The sequence below is a fragment of the Balaenoptera musculus genome, chromosome 7, assembly GCF_009873245.2.
Source record: "Balaenoptera musculus isolate JJ_BM4_2016_0621 chromosome 7, mBalMus1.pri.v3, whole genome shotgun sequence".
Classification (NCBI taxonomy): domain Eukaryota; kingdom Metazoa; phylum Chordata; class Mammalia; order Artiodactyla; family Balaenopteridae; genus Balaenoptera; species Balaenoptera musculus.
Window position 1 is genome coordinate 96,782,674 of NC_045791.1, and position 20,551 is coordinate 96,803,224.

Here is a 20,551-nt window from a genome sequence, read left to right on the forward strand (position 1 = left end):
TCCTTCCATCATTATGTTATTAGTTACTTGCAGTTCCAAAGCAAAAAGAAATATGCTTTTGGGTGGGGAAGAAATGTAGTTTACTTGAAACCGAAGGCTTCCTTTTAAGCTACGGTTTATAACATCAAAGCCTCCTGTTAGACATCCCTTCCAAAATCCCTTAGCTGGACTGTTAAGCATGTAAATCTTTGGGGTAGAGATGAACATCAGTGGAACCTTCAAGGGCTTGTTGGAAAATGGATATGAGATTTCCAAAATTAAAGCACTTGAAAAAAAAAAAGTCTCTCTCTTCTCCTGACCTTGGAAACAAGTAAGGACGATGTTATTTTAATTTGCATTCAAATGTTAACAACGCAGTCACACAGCACCACTGGGATCCATATTGGGTTTCCACTGAAGATTGCTCATCATTTCATTATGGTTCATTATGTTGATAACTGTCAGAAAGCATTAGAAATGAGGGCTTTGAGTAATAGAACTGAAATGGTAATTTTAAAACAATACACTTTCTAGAGGAAATACAGTGGTGCGATAAATTCAATTAGAAAAGGCAAATGTAAAGACAAAGTAAGTGATGCTTTGCTGTTTGGAGCTAGGTTGTTTCAATTTCTTGATAACCTAAACCTGCAGAAAGCTTTCTCAAATCAGGACCTTTCGTCATAGATCTTGGTAAATTTGCCCTCATTAGCACTGAGCTCCTCCAGTACAAATTATCTTAAAAGCTGCAATTTTGGAATATTTTAGGCCACATCTAAGTATCAATCAATCACTCTTTGTTTGTTTGGCATAGCTGACTGAATTATTCAAGGCCGTTTACTTACAGACAGATTCGTGAAGGCCCTTCAAGTTGGCAATCTAAAATAATAATCTCTTATTTACAGAGTGCCCCCAATCATGAGGCTCTAATAAGTTTCATCAAACAAGTTAAACAAAGAGGACCCAACAGCACAAGGACAGATTTCCAATTGAAAAGTACAGAAAACTACTCCCGTAATGGGGCTCAGAAGTAAAAGAGGCAAAATAACAAATCAGTTATTTCTTTCCAGATATACAAAGCCAATTTGCCTTTTCACAAGGCATTTTTTCCAGTACATTTTGAAACACAATGAAGGATTGGAAAGTTACCTTAAATGTAATACTGGTTCGGTCCTCCAAAGGGGGAAAAGAACACCCACTAGAATCATTGAACGAGCAACTGAATGACTAAGGCATCAAGGTCTTCCTGCACTGGTCTCCCAGCACTGCTGATTGCCAGACTACATTCCCGACTACAAGGAAAGGTAAAGGGAAGGGGAAAGAGATCTGGAGGGGAGGGGTTGGTGATCATCAGAGTTAAAGGACATTGATTTCATTGATAAAAATCATACTGACTGGTCGGAATGGCCATCATTAAAATGTCTACAAATAATAAATGCTGGAGAGGGTGTGGCGAAAAAGGAACCCTCCTACACTGTTGGGGGGAACGTAAATCGGTGAAGCCACTATGGAGAACAGTATGGGAGCTCCTTAAAAAACTAAAAATAGAGTTCCTGTATGATCCAGCAATCCCACTCCTGGGCATATATCCAGAAAGGACGAAAACTCTAAGTCGAAAAGATATGTGCTCCCCATGTCCACTAGCACTATTTTACAATAGCCAAGATATGGAAGCAACATAAATGTCCATCCACAGGTGAATGGATAAAGAAGATGTGGTATATATATTCAATGGAATATTACTCAGCCATAAAAAAAGAATGAAATGCTATTTGTAGCAACATGGATGGACCTAGAGATTATCATACTAAGTGAAGTAAGTCAGAGAAAGACAAACATCATGTGATATCACTTATATATGGAATCTTAAAAAAATGATACAAATGAACTTATTTACAACGCAGAAATAGACTCACAGACATAGAAAACAAACTTATGTTTACCAAAGAGCAAAGGAGGGGAGAGGGATAAATTGGGAATTTGGGATTAACAGATACACACTACTATACATAAAATAGATAAACAACAGGGACCTACTGTATAGCACAGGAAACTATATTCAATATCTTATAATAACCTCTAACACGCACACATATATATATATATATATAACTGAATCACTTTGCTGTACACCTAAAACACTGTAAATCAACTATACTCCAATTTTTTAAAATCACATTGAAATTTCTTCTAAGAAATGGTTCATGAAATCAAAATCCCTTCATCAGCTTAGATGGCATCCTTTTATGTATGGAGGCCTGTGTGTCTGCCTTGCTGGCAATGTCACCAAAAACCCTGTTGACTTTCTTGACTGATGTCTGTGCCTAAAGGGAACACTGACATTTCCACTCTTTGGCTGTAACCTAGTAACATGGTAGAGGCTCCACAGTGCCTGTGTTTGATTATGCAACTCCAAACCAGGTTGGATTTTCTTCATCTGGGAGACAAATGAAGTACTCGATTTCCATTAAGGGAGAATGTTCAGAACCCTTGAAATATCTCTCTAGAGTCACCAGTGAGCTGAAGAAATGGCCTGAAAGTGACAAGGACAGAAGAGAGGGTCTCCCATCACATGCGATCCATCAGGGAGGCTCTAATTCCTACTGGCTAAAGGTGGTCCACAGACCAGCACCATCAGAAGCATCTGGGGACTTGTTAAAAATGCAGAATGTCAAGCCTGACATCTCCTACCAATCCCTAGGTGTCTTTCATGTGATTCTACGCACATTCATGTTTAAAAAGCATTGTTCTTACTCTCTATTCTAACAGGTACAGATTATTTTCTTGAAAATGTTCACATGATGCCTCCATTGAAAACTGCCTATCTTACTCACAGCCATTTATGCTAAGCTAACCTAACCAGAAGCTCCATCCAAAGTCCTCCTAGACATAAAGTTTATTCTCCATTAAATTCTCTGAAGTTCTCCAGCAATGCCGACGGTGTGAAGAACTTCTTAGGCGTTTCCTTCTAAATTAGCCAATGCTGCTGGTATTCCTGGTCTAATCGTTCTCCAAGTGAACAAAAAACCTGATTTTACAAGCCAGTGGAGCAGAGTCTCTCTTTGGCTAGAAGAATGAGTCTCAGAGAGTGTGTTTTATTTCTTCATTAGTGTGCCGTCACAGTGAGCGATCACTAAACTCAGGGCTGCATAAGAATGTTGGGGTTAAAGACAGCATAATGAACAAAGAAGTCCCTGATTATCATGGCTGTCAGCACAAGGGAATTGGGTTTGTCACCTGGCTTAACCAACTGGGAAGAACTGATTAGAGGCTGGAAGCACTTTGAAAGGATCCCTGAGGTTTACGTTCCTTCCCATCCCCACATCTTGTCAAGAGAAGCCGATAAAGCTGGGGGTGGGGCGAGGGGGAAGGGCTTCATTCTGTGGGTTATTTGATCAAGGGGTTCTCTGAGAAACTCCCACTGTCTTCTCTATTGAAAAATCTACTACCGCACTGTCCAATGGAACTTTCTGTGATCGTAGAAATATTCTATAGCAGTGCTGTTCAGTATGGTCACCGCTAGCCACATGTGGCTATTGAGCCCTGAAATGTGGCCATTAAAACAGTCACGTGTGCCTCGTGGCTACTGTCTTGGACAATGCAGGTCCACTGTATTCACCAGGATGGAAGAAATCTAGAAGGAGAGCCGTAGGCTAGAATAGATTCTAATTCTGCTGTTTAATTTACTAGTCTATCTGTTAGCAAAATATGGTCACCTCCCAGATTACCCCTATCTCAAAGAGGTCTTAAAGAGTCTTATGTAGTTAATATTTATTAAATTAAAAAATAAAACTTAAAAATTCCACTCTGTAGAGAAGTGGTCTCAACCTTGTCTGTACAGTAGAATTATGGGGGCAACTTTTGAAAATACTGATGCCTCAGTCCTACCCCCCAGAGCTTCTGGAGTACAGTACAGCCATTGGTAATTTAATCATATAGTCAAGTGAGAAAATCCCTTTAGAGGGGCAGTGAGATGCACTGGCTGTCTGCTGTGGAGGTCATTTAGGGAAGGAAGTGACCAGCTGGGGATAAAAGAAGAGAACAAACATTTGTTAGATCCCTACCATGTGCCAGACCTTTGCAAATATCTTCTTGTTTAATTATTATTATTTTTTTAAATATTTATTTATTTATTTGGCTGCTCCGGGTCTTAGTTGCAGCATGCGGGATCTTCATTGCCACATGCGGGATCTTTAGTTGAGGCATGTGGGCTCTTTTAGTTGCAGCATGCAGGATCTAGTTCCCTGACCAGGGATTGAACCCAGACTCCCTGCACTGGGAGCACGGAGTCTTAACCACTGGACCACCAGGGAAGTCCCTTCTTGTTTAATTCTTAAAACCACCTCACAGGTAGACAGTGAGAATCCCATTTATAGATCAGTAAACTGAGGCTTGGAGAGATTAAATAGCCTCTCAAGTGTGTGGTATTAACATCAGCACTGTGTTTCCTCTTAACTCAGAGTCGGAGAGATACAATAAAATGCAATGATCTTGTTAGGAAAGTGTTAAGGATCACATATTGCTTTGGTATTTTCATGGGTCTCTTATTAATGACACAAAAAGCCACCTCTCTTACGTTGTTGAAAACAATCTCTGAAAAATGCAAAAGTTACTTTCGTGTTAAAACTTTCAGGTCTACCCATAGGCTAAAATCAATATTTTCTTTCTCTCATTTGCGTAGTCAAGGTAAAGCTAATAATTTACTCTTACAGAAACATACAACTCCAAGGGTTCAGAAACCACTTTTCCACATATGGTAAACATACCAGTAACTCAGGCATGTAGCAACCTTTGGGGTCTCCCTAAACTCCCACATAGCAAGCTGCAGCAATTAAGTGATTGGCCCATGGCCCCCTAGAATGCTAGATAACAGATGAGAATCATAAGACTAAAAATACCTGGGAGAAAAAGCCAGGTTGTCTTGCCATCAGAGGTGAATTTTATGAGGTTCACAATCAAGCCCCAGCCTAGAGAAGACTTATCTGTATGGAAAGTAGGTGTTGGACTGCATGATGCAAATTGAGGGCAATTATCACACGGTCCTCCCACTATATTTCCCTTTGAGCTTGCTATTGTGCCCTAAAATCACAACTGGAGAAATGTTGGTAGTGGGTGTGGATAGAGGAGGAGAGTTTATTATTAAACTAATTGCACACAATGGAACATAAGAGAATATTTAGATTGGAAAAGAAACAGGCTGGGACTTGAGCATATCAAATATACGTGGCATCCAGAGAAAGTACTTAGTCTATGGAAGGAACAGAAAAAGAAGATGAGGAAATCTTTGTCCAGTTATGTTTACAACTAAGCCTGGCCCTAATATACTCCTTCCCTCTGGAAATTTGTGCATGAGCTAGGGAAGAGGGCAAGAGTGCCTCCCAATAAATAGAAACTGTGTGAGTCTTCTGGTGTTGCAGCACCATCACCAAGCTGGGGTGGAGTCTTGGTCACGACCCCTAACATCTCTGAGCTGGCAGTTACCTCACCTCTAAAATAAAGATAATGTCTATCTCGTAGATTGTTATCATATGAGCCCTATGATAAAGTTAATCAAAAGTGCCTAATGCATTACCTGGGTATAATGATAAAATGGTTGTTGTAGTTATTATGACAATAATTATTATCCTCTCTGGTTATGAAATGAACTCCTGAGGGTACAGAAATTTCAGTACAAATTTGGGATGGCCCTGAAGTTTCTCCACTCACTCCTTTTAAAGGTGGTCCTTGACTGGCCTAGACAATGGCCCCCCAGCTGACCCAACTGACTCCAAAGCAGAAAAAAACCTGCTATTTGCAGTGATGTTTACAGGCCAGGCGAGATGGAATGTACAGCAGTTAAGGAACAAAATAATGAAAGTCCTAATGACAGTAAAAGCTAACATCTATCAAGTAGCATGATTTTATGCATTTTACATAGTATGTAAATAACATGAGGGTACTGAGTAGCAACAACCATGAGGGAGGTACTATTATTAGCCCATTCTACAGATGAGGAGACTGAGACTTAAAAGGCTAAATAGTCATTTGGGTACTAAATGGTGGGCTGGGAAGCAAAGCCAAAACCTGTGGAAAGCTCCTGTGCCTGGCCACTCAGCTCTGTCCCTCCAAACACAGGTTCAGTAAATGAGAACACAGGGGTAGAATACCTGGGCCCACCACTCCCTGTTCTGGTCAAGGTCATAGCCATTGCAGGGTCTATGAATCTCAGAGTATGCATGAAAGGAATGTTAACCCCCAGAAACACTGTCCATATAAAGTGCGAGAAAGGAGTTCTTTATTCCCCTGCATACCGAGGTACCAACCCCATCTATTCCTTAACCCAGCATGTGTTCAGTGCCTATCGTTAAACAAGCATTTATTAGGATCCAGGTCTAAATGTTATGAACACAAAACTATGAGGAAAGAAGGAAGAAGGGTAATGACATTGCAAGCTATCACATCAGTGCACAGAACTGAAACCACTTGCCCACATGTGATCCCATCCTATACCTGTTTCCCTTGCAGTTGTCACGCTTCCCCAAGAGTCCTAGACGAAACGGTAAAGCCGTTTATAAATTCCAGTCTCAGCTCTAATTACACTGTCAGACAACCCCTGAATGTTCAATCTCTGCTCCACCAAGTCGTCTGTTGGCATCTGTGCATTCTGAAGGCGACAAACTCAGTGAGAAAGAGCCTTTCTTTTCCTAAGGATTGCCCCTGCTCTGACTGAGAAAAGATGCATGTTTCATTTCATTTGCCCCCTGCATGGTTATCCTGGGAGAAGGCCTGGCAGTGCCCTGCTAGGTGGAAATGAAAGCTGTTGGCATCTAAGAAACGAGAGATGAGCATACAACTTACGGGTGCAGGGCATGGAGGCGGCATCGTTGTCGGCTCTGAAAAAGCCTCGGTCACAGGTGCACGATGTGGCTCCTTCCCAGACAGAATAGCTGTGTGGGGGACACTTGGCACAGCTGGCGTCCGTGGACAGGGCCTTGTAATATCCAATTTTGCAAGCTAAAGGAAAGAAAAAAAAAAAAAAAAAAATCAACATCAACCCCTGATAACATAGCAAAGCGAAATGTTACCTCCTTGATTCAGAAGAAAGGAGACATTTTTGCTAATCACTAGTGAGCATCTGGCTTGAGATGCAGGTAAAACAACCCAAAACATTTGTTGATAACAGTCACTCTTTAAGAGCCATTAACATTACGGTCGGGTGGCAAAGCCCTGTGGAAAAAAATTTCTTAAAACCGGTTGTGTCAATAAAAGCACAGCTAAAGTTTACCCAGCGCTTCCTACATGCTTATATGCAGGATGCCGTTTGATCCTTACAGCGCCCCTTTTCCACAGGCACTGTTACTAGTCTTACCTTGGAAATGAGGAATACCAGCTTTGAGCGGTAAACTGTCGGCACCAGACCGTGCATCTGGTAAATGTCAGGGACCAGCTTTGACTGCAAGTGTTCGGCCCCCAAAGCCTGTACTCTTGGCCCCATGCTATGGAATCTGACAGCATGGTTTTGAACCAAATAGTTGGAAGTGTATCCCAGCGCCAACAAAAAATTGGTAGGTGATTATTTCCTAATTACGCTCAGCTACAGAGAGAACCAAAGTGAAAGACCAACAGAAGCAACCAAGCATAAAAGAAAAGAGTTGGTAAGACGTGGATCATGATTTCAGGGGAAAGTAATATAAACTACCCACAGTAGATTCTGGAATATAATATGTACAGATTTTTTTTTTTTAAGATCGGCAGATGTTTTGCGTTCATTTTCAAATTCATAAAACCCTCATGTTTCCCCCTTCCTCCATTTTTCCAACACCGCCCTCCCTCTGCACACACAGCCCAAGTGGCTGGCGGAGAGAACATGGGCCATATAGTTCCTTATGCACCTGACACGCTTTCCATGACCTCATCTTTACAAACATCACACTGACACCGAGGACTGCTTCGACTAATGTGGAAAGACTCAATAATAATTCTGGGAAATCTCACAATAAATAATAATTAATAGCGTCTTTCTCTCCCTTTCTTTTCTCCCCTATGCCCTTCAAGATCACCTCCCAAATCTGTCTCAACCTCAAATAAAAATTGACCGACACCATCCGTATTAAACCCACAGTGACAAGGCCATTAAAAATAAAGTTATTTTATAAGACCAGAGGTACCATAAAAATGTGACAGTTACCCACAATCTTTCCAGTATGATTCATTCTCAGTTTTCTCCATTTATCACACACTTTGGGTATTTCTATACTATTAGAAATATCAGCTGGGAGAAGGGCCTTTTCCATCAGCGTGACCACCGCAAGAGACCAACCGCGCCAGCAATCAGCAGATTTTATTCAAACCAGTAGATAAAAAGAGATCCACAGAACTATGTGATTCCCTGAGGAGATATGGCCACGTTCCCTGTCTCGTTACTCATCCATCAAACATCCATACGGCTTCCAGTTGAAGTCTGTTCCCCCGTCCAGCACATCCTGTTGGTATTTTCTTAATCATGCTCTGGTAACGGCAAGCGGAAACGGAGTTCAGCAGAAGCTCCAGAAAAGCACGCAGTTACTTCACCATTATTAACTAAAGTTGTTTATGGGATTTCCTTTAACGAGCCAAAACTTTATGGCGTGTGGAGCACCAACAATAAAAGCGCTCGGAGATCAATCTCTCCCTTATTTGCTTTTGGCTGTCACTGGACCGGAGCATCTTAGAAAAACAAGTTGCTCCAATGACTATGACTGAGATTTATGTGTCTCAAGTTTATACACATCATATCATTAGATAAGGTTCAACATGCAAGGTGCTTCTTGGTCACGCTTAAGATGGCCCTAGGGTTTCGATTAAAATCAAAAACTCTGGCTTTGGCAGGTAGAAGCACTGAGGGTCAAACTTGGTCTTCCCACTTCAAACACAATGAGTCCTTGAACTTGACACAAACCCACTGGGTCTCCTGTCTCACTCAGTCAGTCACAGCCCACAAAGGAAACTTGAGGAAACCTGGTGGCTCGGGGCTGGGACGGCCAAGAAGGAATAAATTGCTTTTATTTTTTCACATCTGGATGTTGGAGGAAAACTTTCCACGGTCCTGCCTAATCCTTGCGCACCTTCGTTTCATCAGGCATCAAAATGTAAAAACTCACAGTGGGAGTAGGAGATTGACAACAAAATTGGCCTATGATTGATTCATTGCCATGTGAAAACAGAACACATTCAAAAACTTGTTAAGAAAAAGAAAAAGCATTGCTATTTCCTCCACTTCTATTCCAATAAGGCTACTTCCAGTTAAAGAATTGGATTCCTAGTTCACAAAAATCAAATTGAAGGATATCTTGAATTTCCTAAAGTACAAAAATTAGTTGTGTATATACATGTTTATTTAAGGGAGAAATGAGTTTTCAATTTTATACTCCTTTTCTGTTTCCTTGAAGCTAGTATATTAATGTTACCAACAGTAAGTATTTGTGAATTCATTTGGAGAATACAGAGTTTTATATCTATTTGGGAAATTGAAGGCTGCTGTTCTTTAAACACACTATTTTTACTCTCATTTCCTCTTGCTTTTACAAGCACAAGCAGAAAACACAAAATTGGCATTGTGCTATTCTCAGCAACCCTCGCTACCCTTAACACATTCTTGTGTCTTCAACTACATTAAGACCATGTTATTAATATTTCAGGATTCTTAGGAAGGATCTCTCAAAATACAGTAGTGGTTTTTCATGCACACAGCCATTTTGCTGCCTACATTCAAAATGACCTTCTAGGGCTTCCCTGGTGGCGCAGTGGTTGGGAATCTGCCTGCCAATGCAGGGCACACGGGTTCGAGCCCTGGTCTGGGAAGATCCCACATGCCGCGGAGCAGCTGGGCCCGTGAGCCACAATTACTGAGCCTGCGCGTCTGGAGCCTGTGCCCCGCAACGGGAGGGGCCGCGATAGTGAGAGGCCCGCGCACCGCGATGAAGAGCGGTCCCCGCACCGCGATGAAGAGTGGCCCCCACTTGCCGCAACTAGAGAAAGCCCTCGCGCGAACCGAAGACCCAGCACAGCCAAAAATAAATAAATAAATAAAAATTAAAAAAAAAAAAAAAAAAAAAGAAAAATGACCTTCTAAATTGATGGCTAAGTACACTTCTTTGCTCTGTGTGGTTCACAGCCTTGCAGCGTTTGGTGCATGAATGTGTAAGTACATCCCATATTTAATCACCATTTATTTGCATCTTAAAATCTTCACTACATCTTTCATTCTAAACAAAACCCCCATGAAACGTGTATAGCAAGCATTGACACGTGTTATGATTTTCCGTCATTCTCTTTTGGGTGAAAACCATTACACTGTAATTTTGAATGATAGTGACTTGGTAAGCAAGTTTGGAGAGAGCCAAACTGCACACCCAAGACACGCCTTCCTTCTGCCCCGTTGCTGGTGAGGGTTCACTAGATGGGGTACAGAGAAGGAGTGCCTTACTTGACCTTTCTAAATATGCCATTGTGGGAAGATTAATTCACATGTGCCATGCAAAACTCTGAATCTTTTCCTTTAGCTTTGCCTTAATTAGTTCTTTCTGCTGACTTTAAATAAAAGAAGATAAATGAGGACAAAGAAGAGAAAGAAAAACTTTTCTTTCATTGGTTCACCCACTACTATAATGAGGTTGTATTTTAGGATAGTCTTCTGTAGAAGTTTCTTTGTGGAATATTTAAATATAACTACTTTTGGTTAAAAACAAAAACAAAATGGTTCTTAAGGCAAGGTAGTATCTTCAGGATTTCTTGGTGTATAGATGATTTGCATGAGGTGTAATGCCCAATTTCAGGAACTAGTGAAACCTACTCTTAAAAGATATTATATATATAGATGTTTGGTCATTTTTCTCCCTTTTAGAGAAATACAGAAAGATTGATCGCACCTGACTGCCTTTATAGTTCACGTTTAAACTAATTTAGTTTGTAAAAATAGCGACTAATAATATCAATTGTGATGATACATCAAATATTCGTTGAGCATTTATGGCGTTTACATGCAAATGAAAAAACTGAGGGTTTTAAGTAACTTGCCCAAGGTCACTCAGCTAAGTGGCGGAGTCAGCATCAGGTTCTTCTAAAAGTTTTTATGTAATTACACAGGGTTAAGACTGACTTCTAGCAAAATGTGACACTTATATAATTGAGTGGTGGGGAAGTACGGGTGGTCCCAACTTCCATGTGTCCCTCCAGCGCACCAGGTTGCTGCCTCGGTCAACCACATGTCTGTGACCCACTTTCCAGGTCCACACTGTCCAGAGTAACTACTGGCCACAAGCGGGCCCTGAGCGCTTGAAACGGGAGTGGTCCGAATTGAGACAAACTGTAAATGTGAAATACACAGGAGATTTCAAAGACTTAGTACTCAAAAAGGAGAACTATCTTATTAATAATTTTTATATTGATTACATATTGAAGCAACATTTTGGATATAATGAGTTAAATAAAATACCCCTAAATTTAATTTCACCTTTGAAACTTTACATTTTTTAATGTGGCTACTAAAAACCTTAAAATCATCTGTGTGACTTGCACTGTATTTCTATTGAACAATGCTATGCTAAAGTCTGGACTCTGAAGTCCAGACTTAACACACACACACACGTGTGTGTGTGTGTGTGTGTGTGTGACCACACACAGGCACTCTTGCAAATGCTGGGTGCTGACAGTGATGGGGGATGGGCCTTTACTCAAATTTACCCTGAGCCCACCTCTGGGAGGCTGATTCACTTCTATTTAAGCACTGCTCTCAGGCAGCTGACTAATTTGAGAAAACCTAATTTGTGCTAAAGTACTAACAAATAAACATTAATGTGTTAAAAATTACCTTCCTGGGTAACAAATTTGCATTTTAATTTGGAGTCTCCAGAAGGTTAAAGATGAAATTCCAACAGTGGCTCCCTTGGGGCAATCTGAGCCATTTATGCAAACTGGTCCAGGGGGAACATTTGGCTCTGGGAGGCCTGTGGGTCCCTCTACCCTCATCATGTGGGTAGGATATTAGGCACACACTTCCAGACGGGTACTATGGGGAACTCTGCCTTTGGTGTACTGGATATACAGTATTTTCAGTACGCTTAGGAATTTATTTTAGAAATATCAAAGTTACGTAATGGCCATTATCAAATTAGTTTCTGATTAACTGTTCACTTGCTAGACTGTATATTATATGAATAACATAAAGCGTTTTTCCTAAGGGGAAAACAATCTGTCAAAGAGAGTTTCTGGGGGCTTCCCTGGCGGTCCAGTGGTTAAGACTCTGTGCTCCCAATGCAGGGGACACAGGTTTGATCCCTGCTCAGGGAACTAATATCCCGCATGCTGCATGGTGAGGCCAAAAAAAAAATTTTTTTTAATTAAAAAAAATAAAATGTATAAAAAAATTAAAATAAAAAATAATATAAAATAAAATGAGGTCTCTAAAGAAGGTTTCTGCTTTCAGGTTTTTGCAGAAATGTGCAATCCCCAGCCATCTTTGGGGAAGTTGTGAACATCAACAGATCCCCCATAGTACAGATGGGAAAACTGAGGCAGAGAGGTTAACGATCTGCCCAAGGCAGGGTTGGTTTTCTAACCTAGGCAGTGTAGCTTAACCTATAAATCAGGCTTATAGACCTCTTCATGCTTTTGAAATCTACAGGGTAAAGATGGACAATTGTTCCAGGGAAACAGGGCTCTGCTTTGGGACCATTCAACTATTCCATTCATAAATAGCAAAACACTGGCAAAACCACACTGTGCCAGTAACTGCATTCCACGACTGGTTTTCCTGATATGTGTTGGAAATAAAAAAATGGAAAATGAGTTTTTTAAGGAACCTTAGAGATCATCTAATCCAGGGGCGAGCAAACATTTCTGTAAAGCGCTAGATAGTAAATAATTTAGGCTTTGCAGGCCAAGAGGAAGACCAAGGATATTAAGAAGGTAATTACATAACAAGATAAAATTCTAAGAAATTTCTACAAAATTTTTTATTGATGAAATTCAGAATATAATAGTAACAATTAAGTGCTATTTATTAATGAGAAGAATGGAATTCCTATCTGGAGGGATAATATTTCACTTAATTGGAGTTCAAAAAAAGTGTGTCTTAAAAAAAAGTGTGTCTTATTATCAAATTGATTGCAAATGTCATCTATAAAAATCATTCTTAGCTCTCAGACCATAAAAGACAGATGTCAGGCCTGGGGCTCATACTTTGCCAACATTAAATCTAGTCCAACACACTCATTTTCAAGATGAATGACTTGCCCACCATTCCTTCTAGAGCATGCCAGGATTAAGTCTGGAATCTAAGGTTCCTTGATCTCTGTTACCCTGCAGTGTCTCCCTGAGTTCCAAGCAGTTACTAATCAGAGAAGTGATGGAATGCAGAAACAAAGGAAAAGCAGTTAAGCAAGATAGCTTGAACAATAGTTCAGAGATAAAACAGAGCCCTAGTTCCTCCTCAAGGGCTATACATGACAATCTGATAGACATCTTTGAGTTCAGTAGGAACTATGACGCCCACCCAGGTGGTAAATAGTAACTACAATGAGACCCCAGACTGGTTGGAATCAGAAAGTTGATGATTAAGATTCCTGGAACACCACCCTGTTACCTCATCACTAACCAATCAGAAGAAAGTCATATATCCTGCAGCAGTCACCCCAAATGTTGACTTTAAAAACCCTTCCCTGAAAGCCAATTTAAAGTGAATGTACATATTATAGTACTGAGTCAAATTAGTTTTCCGGTAAGATGGTTGGTGGCAAGTTTACTCTTTTGCAGCAATGGTAAGAAAGTGATGTAGCCTGACTTGGGGGCTGATGTACTTATTAAATGAGACAATATCTAGGCAGTGAAGCACAGTGCCCGGTCTGTACTAACTACTCATTAAAAGGGTAACATATTATTATTACAGTGGGATATAACAGGCTGCAAAGGTGCAGATAATCCATATATTTTTAAAAAATAATAAATAAATAAAACTCAAGTTTTTGTTTTGTTTTTGAACAGAACTGGATATAATTTCAAAAACACTATGAGATAACGTGTTCGTTGTTTTATTTCCTTTGTTAATATGATGTGAAAAACCCTGGATTGAATTCTGTCTCATAGCATCGGCAACTTATTTAGTGATCATACACAAGATAGGTTTCAGGTAAAGTTTTATTTTTATTTTAAAAATATGTGAGAACATTTTTAAAATTAAGTAAATTATTGGGTTGGGTTTTGAGGTTTCTTTTTTCCATCAATAGTTTATGATGCAGACCATCTCTTTCAGCAAACCACAGTTCCATGCTATTCTCTACCCTCCAGCTCCATTGTTTCCACTCTTATCTTGGAACTAGCTTTCATAAAAAATAGACAAAGGGGAAGAAAATGACAGAAAAAATCTACACCGAAAATTGACTTGCTCTTTCAAGAACAGAATGCGGGATAATTCCATAAATAGGTAGGTAATTCTAAAATGTCAGATGCAGACAGTTTTCACATAAGATGCAGTAAATCCTCTAGAAGCAAGTTCACATAAAGCCTGCTAAACTTAAATTAACTCCATAAAAATTACTGAACACAAGTAAAAAGAATGCAATGGAGAAATAACTTATTATTTTCCCTGCTTGCCTCAAAAACACACAGTCTAATTATTTGAGGAGCTATTTGTCTTTGGTAAACTTGGAGGGAGTCAACGTGAACAGAAGAAATTCCAAAGAAGACAAAGTTCAACTAAACATGGAAAAGAAGAAAATGAATTAGTAGATTCAGCATATTAATAAGGCATAATTCCATTGCCAGAAACTGCTTTAAAAAAGCCTTCCTCTGTATGTATGTAAAGGTACTGACCTGAATGTACGTTGCTAGCTCCAAGCTCTGGCTACATGAGTTTGGGATTCTCTCTCATGGGGGAATTTTTAAGGGCTCCAACAAAGGCAATTAGGTTTCCAAATTTAGATGTAAGTGACTTGAGAGATAGGACAAATAAAGGGCTTCAGCATTTTTGAAAGAGACAGAATCTATTCTGATCTAAAGCCCAGAGGTTGCTACCAGAATTGACCACAATGAGGCTAGAAACTTTAACTTAGTTTGATCTTTACAATTTTCTCTAAGATGGGAGTTAACATGAATTTATAATAAATCAGAATAGAGCATTGCTAGAAACAAATAAGTTATTTCAATTTTATAAGGGGTAACAATTTTAAAATAGAAGGCAGCACAGCAAACTGTAATCACTATATATATATATATATATATATATATATTTTTTTTTTTTAATATGTAGTTTGTTAAATAAAGATTCTTTATTCTTACTTCTAACCCTTGTTCTTATGCTCCCATTTAGGACACTGAAAATTTGCTATATTAAAAAAAAACAAATCATGGATTTCAATATTGCCTTGAAAAACAATGAGACTATTTCAAGGAAACAATCTAATCCCCAGAGCTCTACAAATTTTGTGGATCTTTTCCTTTTATTTCATACTAAATTTCACATATCAATGACCATGACTTTCTTTGATAAAATTTGAGATTAATGATTGATTTTTTTCAATTTATTGATCGTATTGAAGATATAAATGTGCATGGTTGAGCAGAACTTAATTGAATGATCTATAATAATGTTTTTAAGGCTTTGACAAAATTTAAGTTTCTCTGCTTTTCTAATATGTAAAAGTTTATACTAGGAAAAGAAACAAATATAAGTTAAAAATCACAAATGTCTACAATATAAAGGAAAAAAAGTCAAGAAAAACAAATACTTTAAGATGAGCTAAACATACAAAGTGTTTAATCACGGCTTTAAAAAAAATTTTTTTTATTATTTTTTTTTTTTTTGGCTGTGCCATGCAGCTTGTGGGATCTAAGTTCCCCGACCAGGGATTGAACCTGGACCCTGGCAGTGAAAGTGCCGAGTCCTAACCACTGGACAGCCAGGGAATTTCCTAATCATGTTTTTAAAAACACCTAATCCCTGCCTTGAACTTGAATATAAAATTACTGAAAATATATGGGAATATAATAAGTGCAGCTATATAGGCTCCATCCTCACCACTGATAGTACATTAATCACAGTGATGGCATGCGACTCTGAAGCCATTAACACCGCACTTGATCACCCCTGACATTTCAGAGAGGGACCAACTTTCCAATGAGCTGTGCTATCGCCTTCTTCGGCCTCTGATCTTTGGGGTACATAAAGACTAGTGGTTCGTTACACATCCACTGATTTCAAATAAGAGGTCAGAGCACTGAATAAAGGAAGCAGCTGTGTTTTTTTCCACTCCTCACACACTGAATTTCATACCTGAATCCATGGGATCAGCATCATTATGTAAAAAGATCATCCACCAGCAGGTATGCACACCTTTTCATTCATTCGGCCGTTCATGTTTTAGCAAACATTTATTAAGCATTATTATAATGTTTTTGTTAAGCCTTTATAGTAATAGTAACAATGACAGCAAGTATTCACTGAGCACATACTAAGCCCTAAGAAATCTGGGAAACGTGAAGCTGTTGCCTCCAGGAAGGGAGTACACTGCTGCTCAGGCTTCTATCTTAAGGACGCTCTCTGGCAGGGGTACCCGCAGGCTTCTATGGGGACCTTTCTTAGGCACCTAACCCAAGGCTATCTGCTTATTTTTTCTGGCCGTGCCTCGCAAGCATGCAGGATCTTAGTTCCCCAACCAGGGATGGAACCCGCGCCCCCTGCGGTGGAAGGAAGGAGTCTTAACCACTGGACCACCAGGGAAGTCCCAAGACTGTCTGCATATAGAAGGCACTGAGTAGAAAGATGGCATCTGTAAGAACAGGTGACCCCTGACTAGAATGTTCCTGAAGGAAAAAGAGTTTGGCCAGGAAGCTGATTCTACCCAGAAGAAAATAAAACAGGAGTTAGTGATTGCCAGCCAGGAACAGATCACAGAAGTAGGCACTCTGGGTATTTACCAGGCTGATTTCGACAAGGCCCCTCTTTTTAGGGAGATCACAGCCCAAGTGGAGGTTCTCTCATTAACTCTAGGTACATCCTATACTTGCTGTTTCTCCATTTAAAAGTAAAGATTGTAAAGACTGGGAATGAATGAAATATGTTCTGAAGCCAGGGCCAGACCAAGAGAAACACATGTTAAACAACTATTTGATTAACTCTGGCAGTGTCGCTGGTCATTGTCATCCAAACGACTTTACAGCCTGAGTTGTCACAAATCATGATTTATGTGGCTGAAATGACTACAGTAATAACTGCTCAGTGTCCCCCTCTTCTTTTTTGTTATGTTGATGGGGCCCAAGGAGCTCAGAAGAAGAAAAAGAAGCTTTAAAAGACTCACTGCTAACGTTATTAGGGATGCATTACAATTCTCTGCTGAGGTTTTGATCATGGGCCCCTTCACTGTTTACTTTTTTAATATTATCGCACTGAGAATTTTTGGAGAGAGTTTTAAAATTCTGAGTACTCAGGATTAAAAGGGGATTTATGTTGAACGGATATGAGCAGGTTAAACATTTGTTTTGTTTTTGGTATTGCATGAGTGGATTAGTGATTTTATATAACTATCTGCCAGCATTTAATATTACATGTGTTTGACTATTCCAACACTGCTCATGTCTGAGGAGAACAACAACAAAAAATTCCCAAGGAGCTCCTTGAAGAGTCCTAGTCTAGACCAAGTGAAATTCATGGGGCACGTGCACCGTCTGTGTTTGGTGCTGTATAGAGGCAATCTGAGAGATCAGAGCGAGAACCAGCAGACCAAACATCTGAGATCACTCGTGACTTCACTATTATATAAAATAGTGCTAGTACCAACTCACTCTCTCCCACTGACTCAGTTACACTCCTGCAAGCTTCAGGGGTGGGGTGGGTTTGATCCTTTAGCTAATGCATTTTCAGCCCATCAGGCTGACAGATCATGGTCCCAAGAAATCAGTTTAAATTGCTAGCAGGAATATGCAGCGTGACACTGAGAGCCCACGGGCACCCACCTTGACAAGGACGGACCAGCAACTGGTCAGGGCTTACCTGTGAGCTTTCTACAGGACCACTTGGACAAAAGGGAGGCTGGGAGCTGCACATTCACAGATCTGAGCTCCACAGCACTAGGACGATTTCTTTGCTTTCACCGGATCTCCTCTAATAAAAGCACAAAGGGCAGGCCTCTAGATGGTCCTTACAGCATGGCAGGTGGGGCTGGTCCCTCCCTCAGGGGCTCTGGGAGGTTCTCCTGCTGAAAGTGCTTTGGCAGCATCAGCTTTCTCTGTCAGCAGTTTGAATTCATGGGAAAGGGCAAGATGCCAAAAGTGCTTGCAGGTGAATTCTTTGTCCCTTTCAAGTGCATCTGACTTACACTGATGACTTATACAGGTGTTTATCTTTTGTTGGGAAGGATTATCAGTTAGGTCAGTAAAGCTTTTCCAGGTATAAATTATAAATCACAAACAGGGATGCCAGAGGAACTATCAAGTCATAATCTGTTCATTTGTATCTCACCCCAAATGTCAAACACAAGCAATCACGATGAAAATTGATATTAATAAAAACAAAAACGAGACCATGATACTGACAAGTTCCCACAGTGCTGGGTCCTGAAGGAAGAGTGGGACAACTCTTGTTTGTAAAATATAGATGGGGTGACAGTGCGAGCCATTTAAAGGCAGCAGGAGAACAAATCAGGCTTATTGCCAAACACAAAAGAACTGAATTTCACTAACATAACCTAAATTCATCTCAGATGTACAAAAATCTTTATTGGTCCAAAACAAATTTCTGAACTAACCTTCAAAAATGATTATAAGCAGCATGGGAAATTGAAAACATTTTTTAGGATTCTATTTACAAGATCGTAACCAACCTGGATTTTGGAAAATGGTTTAATTTCTTTGCTAATTACTCTTACTTTCTGTATATCACAAAGCAGTTGAAAAACATTAAAAGTCCTTCCACAGAGCCGTCAAAAGTAGATCAGTTTTGTGTCTGGAAAGCTGAGACCATGAGAAGACCTGTATTTTATTTATTAGAATAGAAAACTTTTTCCTAGCCCTGAGGCGGGATCATTTTGAATGAGGTTCAGATTTGAAGAAGTAAAAAAAAAAAAAAAAGGATGAAGTCATAAATCCTCCTCCCAGAAGAGGAAAAAAAGAAAGCATTAAAAAAATGTGGCAGGTAGATGATCATCTCCATGAACAAAATGAAGCTTTGAGGAAAAACTCAAGGCTATGTCAAGGTTACACTTGGTATGTCAGAATTCATTCCTAGCATATGTGTAAGTGCAGGAAGTGAATCCAGAGTCCAGGCTCTGTGGGGACCAGAGCAGGATTCCAGTCCCAACATTTACCAACTGAAGGTCTCTGGGCCTCTGTTTCCTCTGAGGACACCAGACTACATAATTTATAAAATATTTTTTTAAACTTCTAAAATTCTGGTCTATACTCCTCCCAGGATCTGAGAGACTCAATGATTCTGAAATAGCTAACCTGTTTTCATAAACATTAAAGTCATTTATGGTTTGGTTCAAATGCTATTCAGCAAATGAGTCCAGTACATTCACCTTCCCTTCCAGGCCTGGTGTGGGCTCATCCACAGAACTCAGGACCTGAGCTCGACCACTTACCAGCCATGGGTCTGAGTTACGGGCTTATCAAAACAACCCACTCTCCCATAAATTCGTAACTTTCAACTCTTTATTGAACTTTCTCTTACCTGTCTTAGCAGAGACTTCTGAGTGTTCCTATGCTCCTTTGGCCACTTACTAAAAATCAGAAAAGAGAACGAAGAAAACAAATGTCTTTTCTCTATGGCATCAAGGCTCACTCACTCCACATGTACAGTTGAGCAGCTGCATATGCCTGGCAGAGGGAGGGGATGACAGACAGGGCGTCTGTGCTTTGGAAGAGCACACACTCTAGTGGCTCGGATATAATTACAAGAGAGCAAAGTGGTAACACGAAAGAGACTGGGGAAAGGGCTTAGAGCAGGTGCTTAGGGAAGGCCTTTTACAGGTGACCCATGAGCTGGGCTCTGAACTAAGAAAGGGCCAGCAGATGTGAAGATTTATGTGAGAAAAGCATTCCAGGGGAAAAAGGAAGTTGCAAAGGCCCCTGTTGAGGTGTGCATCCATTAGAGAAAAAGAACCGTCTCTAGGGAAAGCTTGAGGAGGAAAGCCAACACTGAGCTCCAAGAGGCCAGCAGGGTGGAGATTTTTCAAAAGAGATGATGGTGACCTGGACCCGGGTAGGGATAGAGGAGCAGGGATCAGAGCTTGGGTTCCAAGTAAATGACATAAAGGACTCACTTTGATCTTCAGTGAGGTCACAAAATATTCCTGGATGTGGACTTAAGATACCAGACAAGTGACATAAGGAGAAAATTTTGGTTCTCCCCTTGGCTGTGTCCTTTGAAATGAGTCATGTCTAGATGTACCTGAGCAGACCGGGCCATCCCTCCCACCGCTGATGACGGAACACCTCCCACCAACACAGCAGTCTCTCGGAGGCTGGTAACCAGGCCCAGGCTTCCAACCACTTACGTACAGCAGGCACACCTTGAGGGCAGCTGTATGACAGCACCCGCTGACTCTGAGGAGCCTGCCTGAGGGCC

The 20,551-nt window shown here is 40.3% G+C and overlaps 1 protein-coding gene across 3 annotated transcripts in view; it reads right to left on the reverse strand.

Moving 5' to 3' along the window:
- Positions 1-20,551, reverse strand: part of EPHA4 (EPH receptor A4) — a 143,282-nt gene that overhangs the window by 73,381 nt on the left and 49,350 nt on the right. For all 3 annotated transcript variants that reach the window (XR_005020642.1, XR_005020643.1, XM_036858294.1), the window contains exon 4: positions 6,814-6,969. Coding sequence is in view for 1 of the 3 variants with exons in the window: in XM_036858294.1 (XP_036714189.1) it covers positions 6,814-6,969 (156 nt within the window). In the remaining 2 variants the exon portion in view is untranslated. The remainder of the gene's footprint in view (positions 1-6,813; positions 6,970-20,551) is intronic.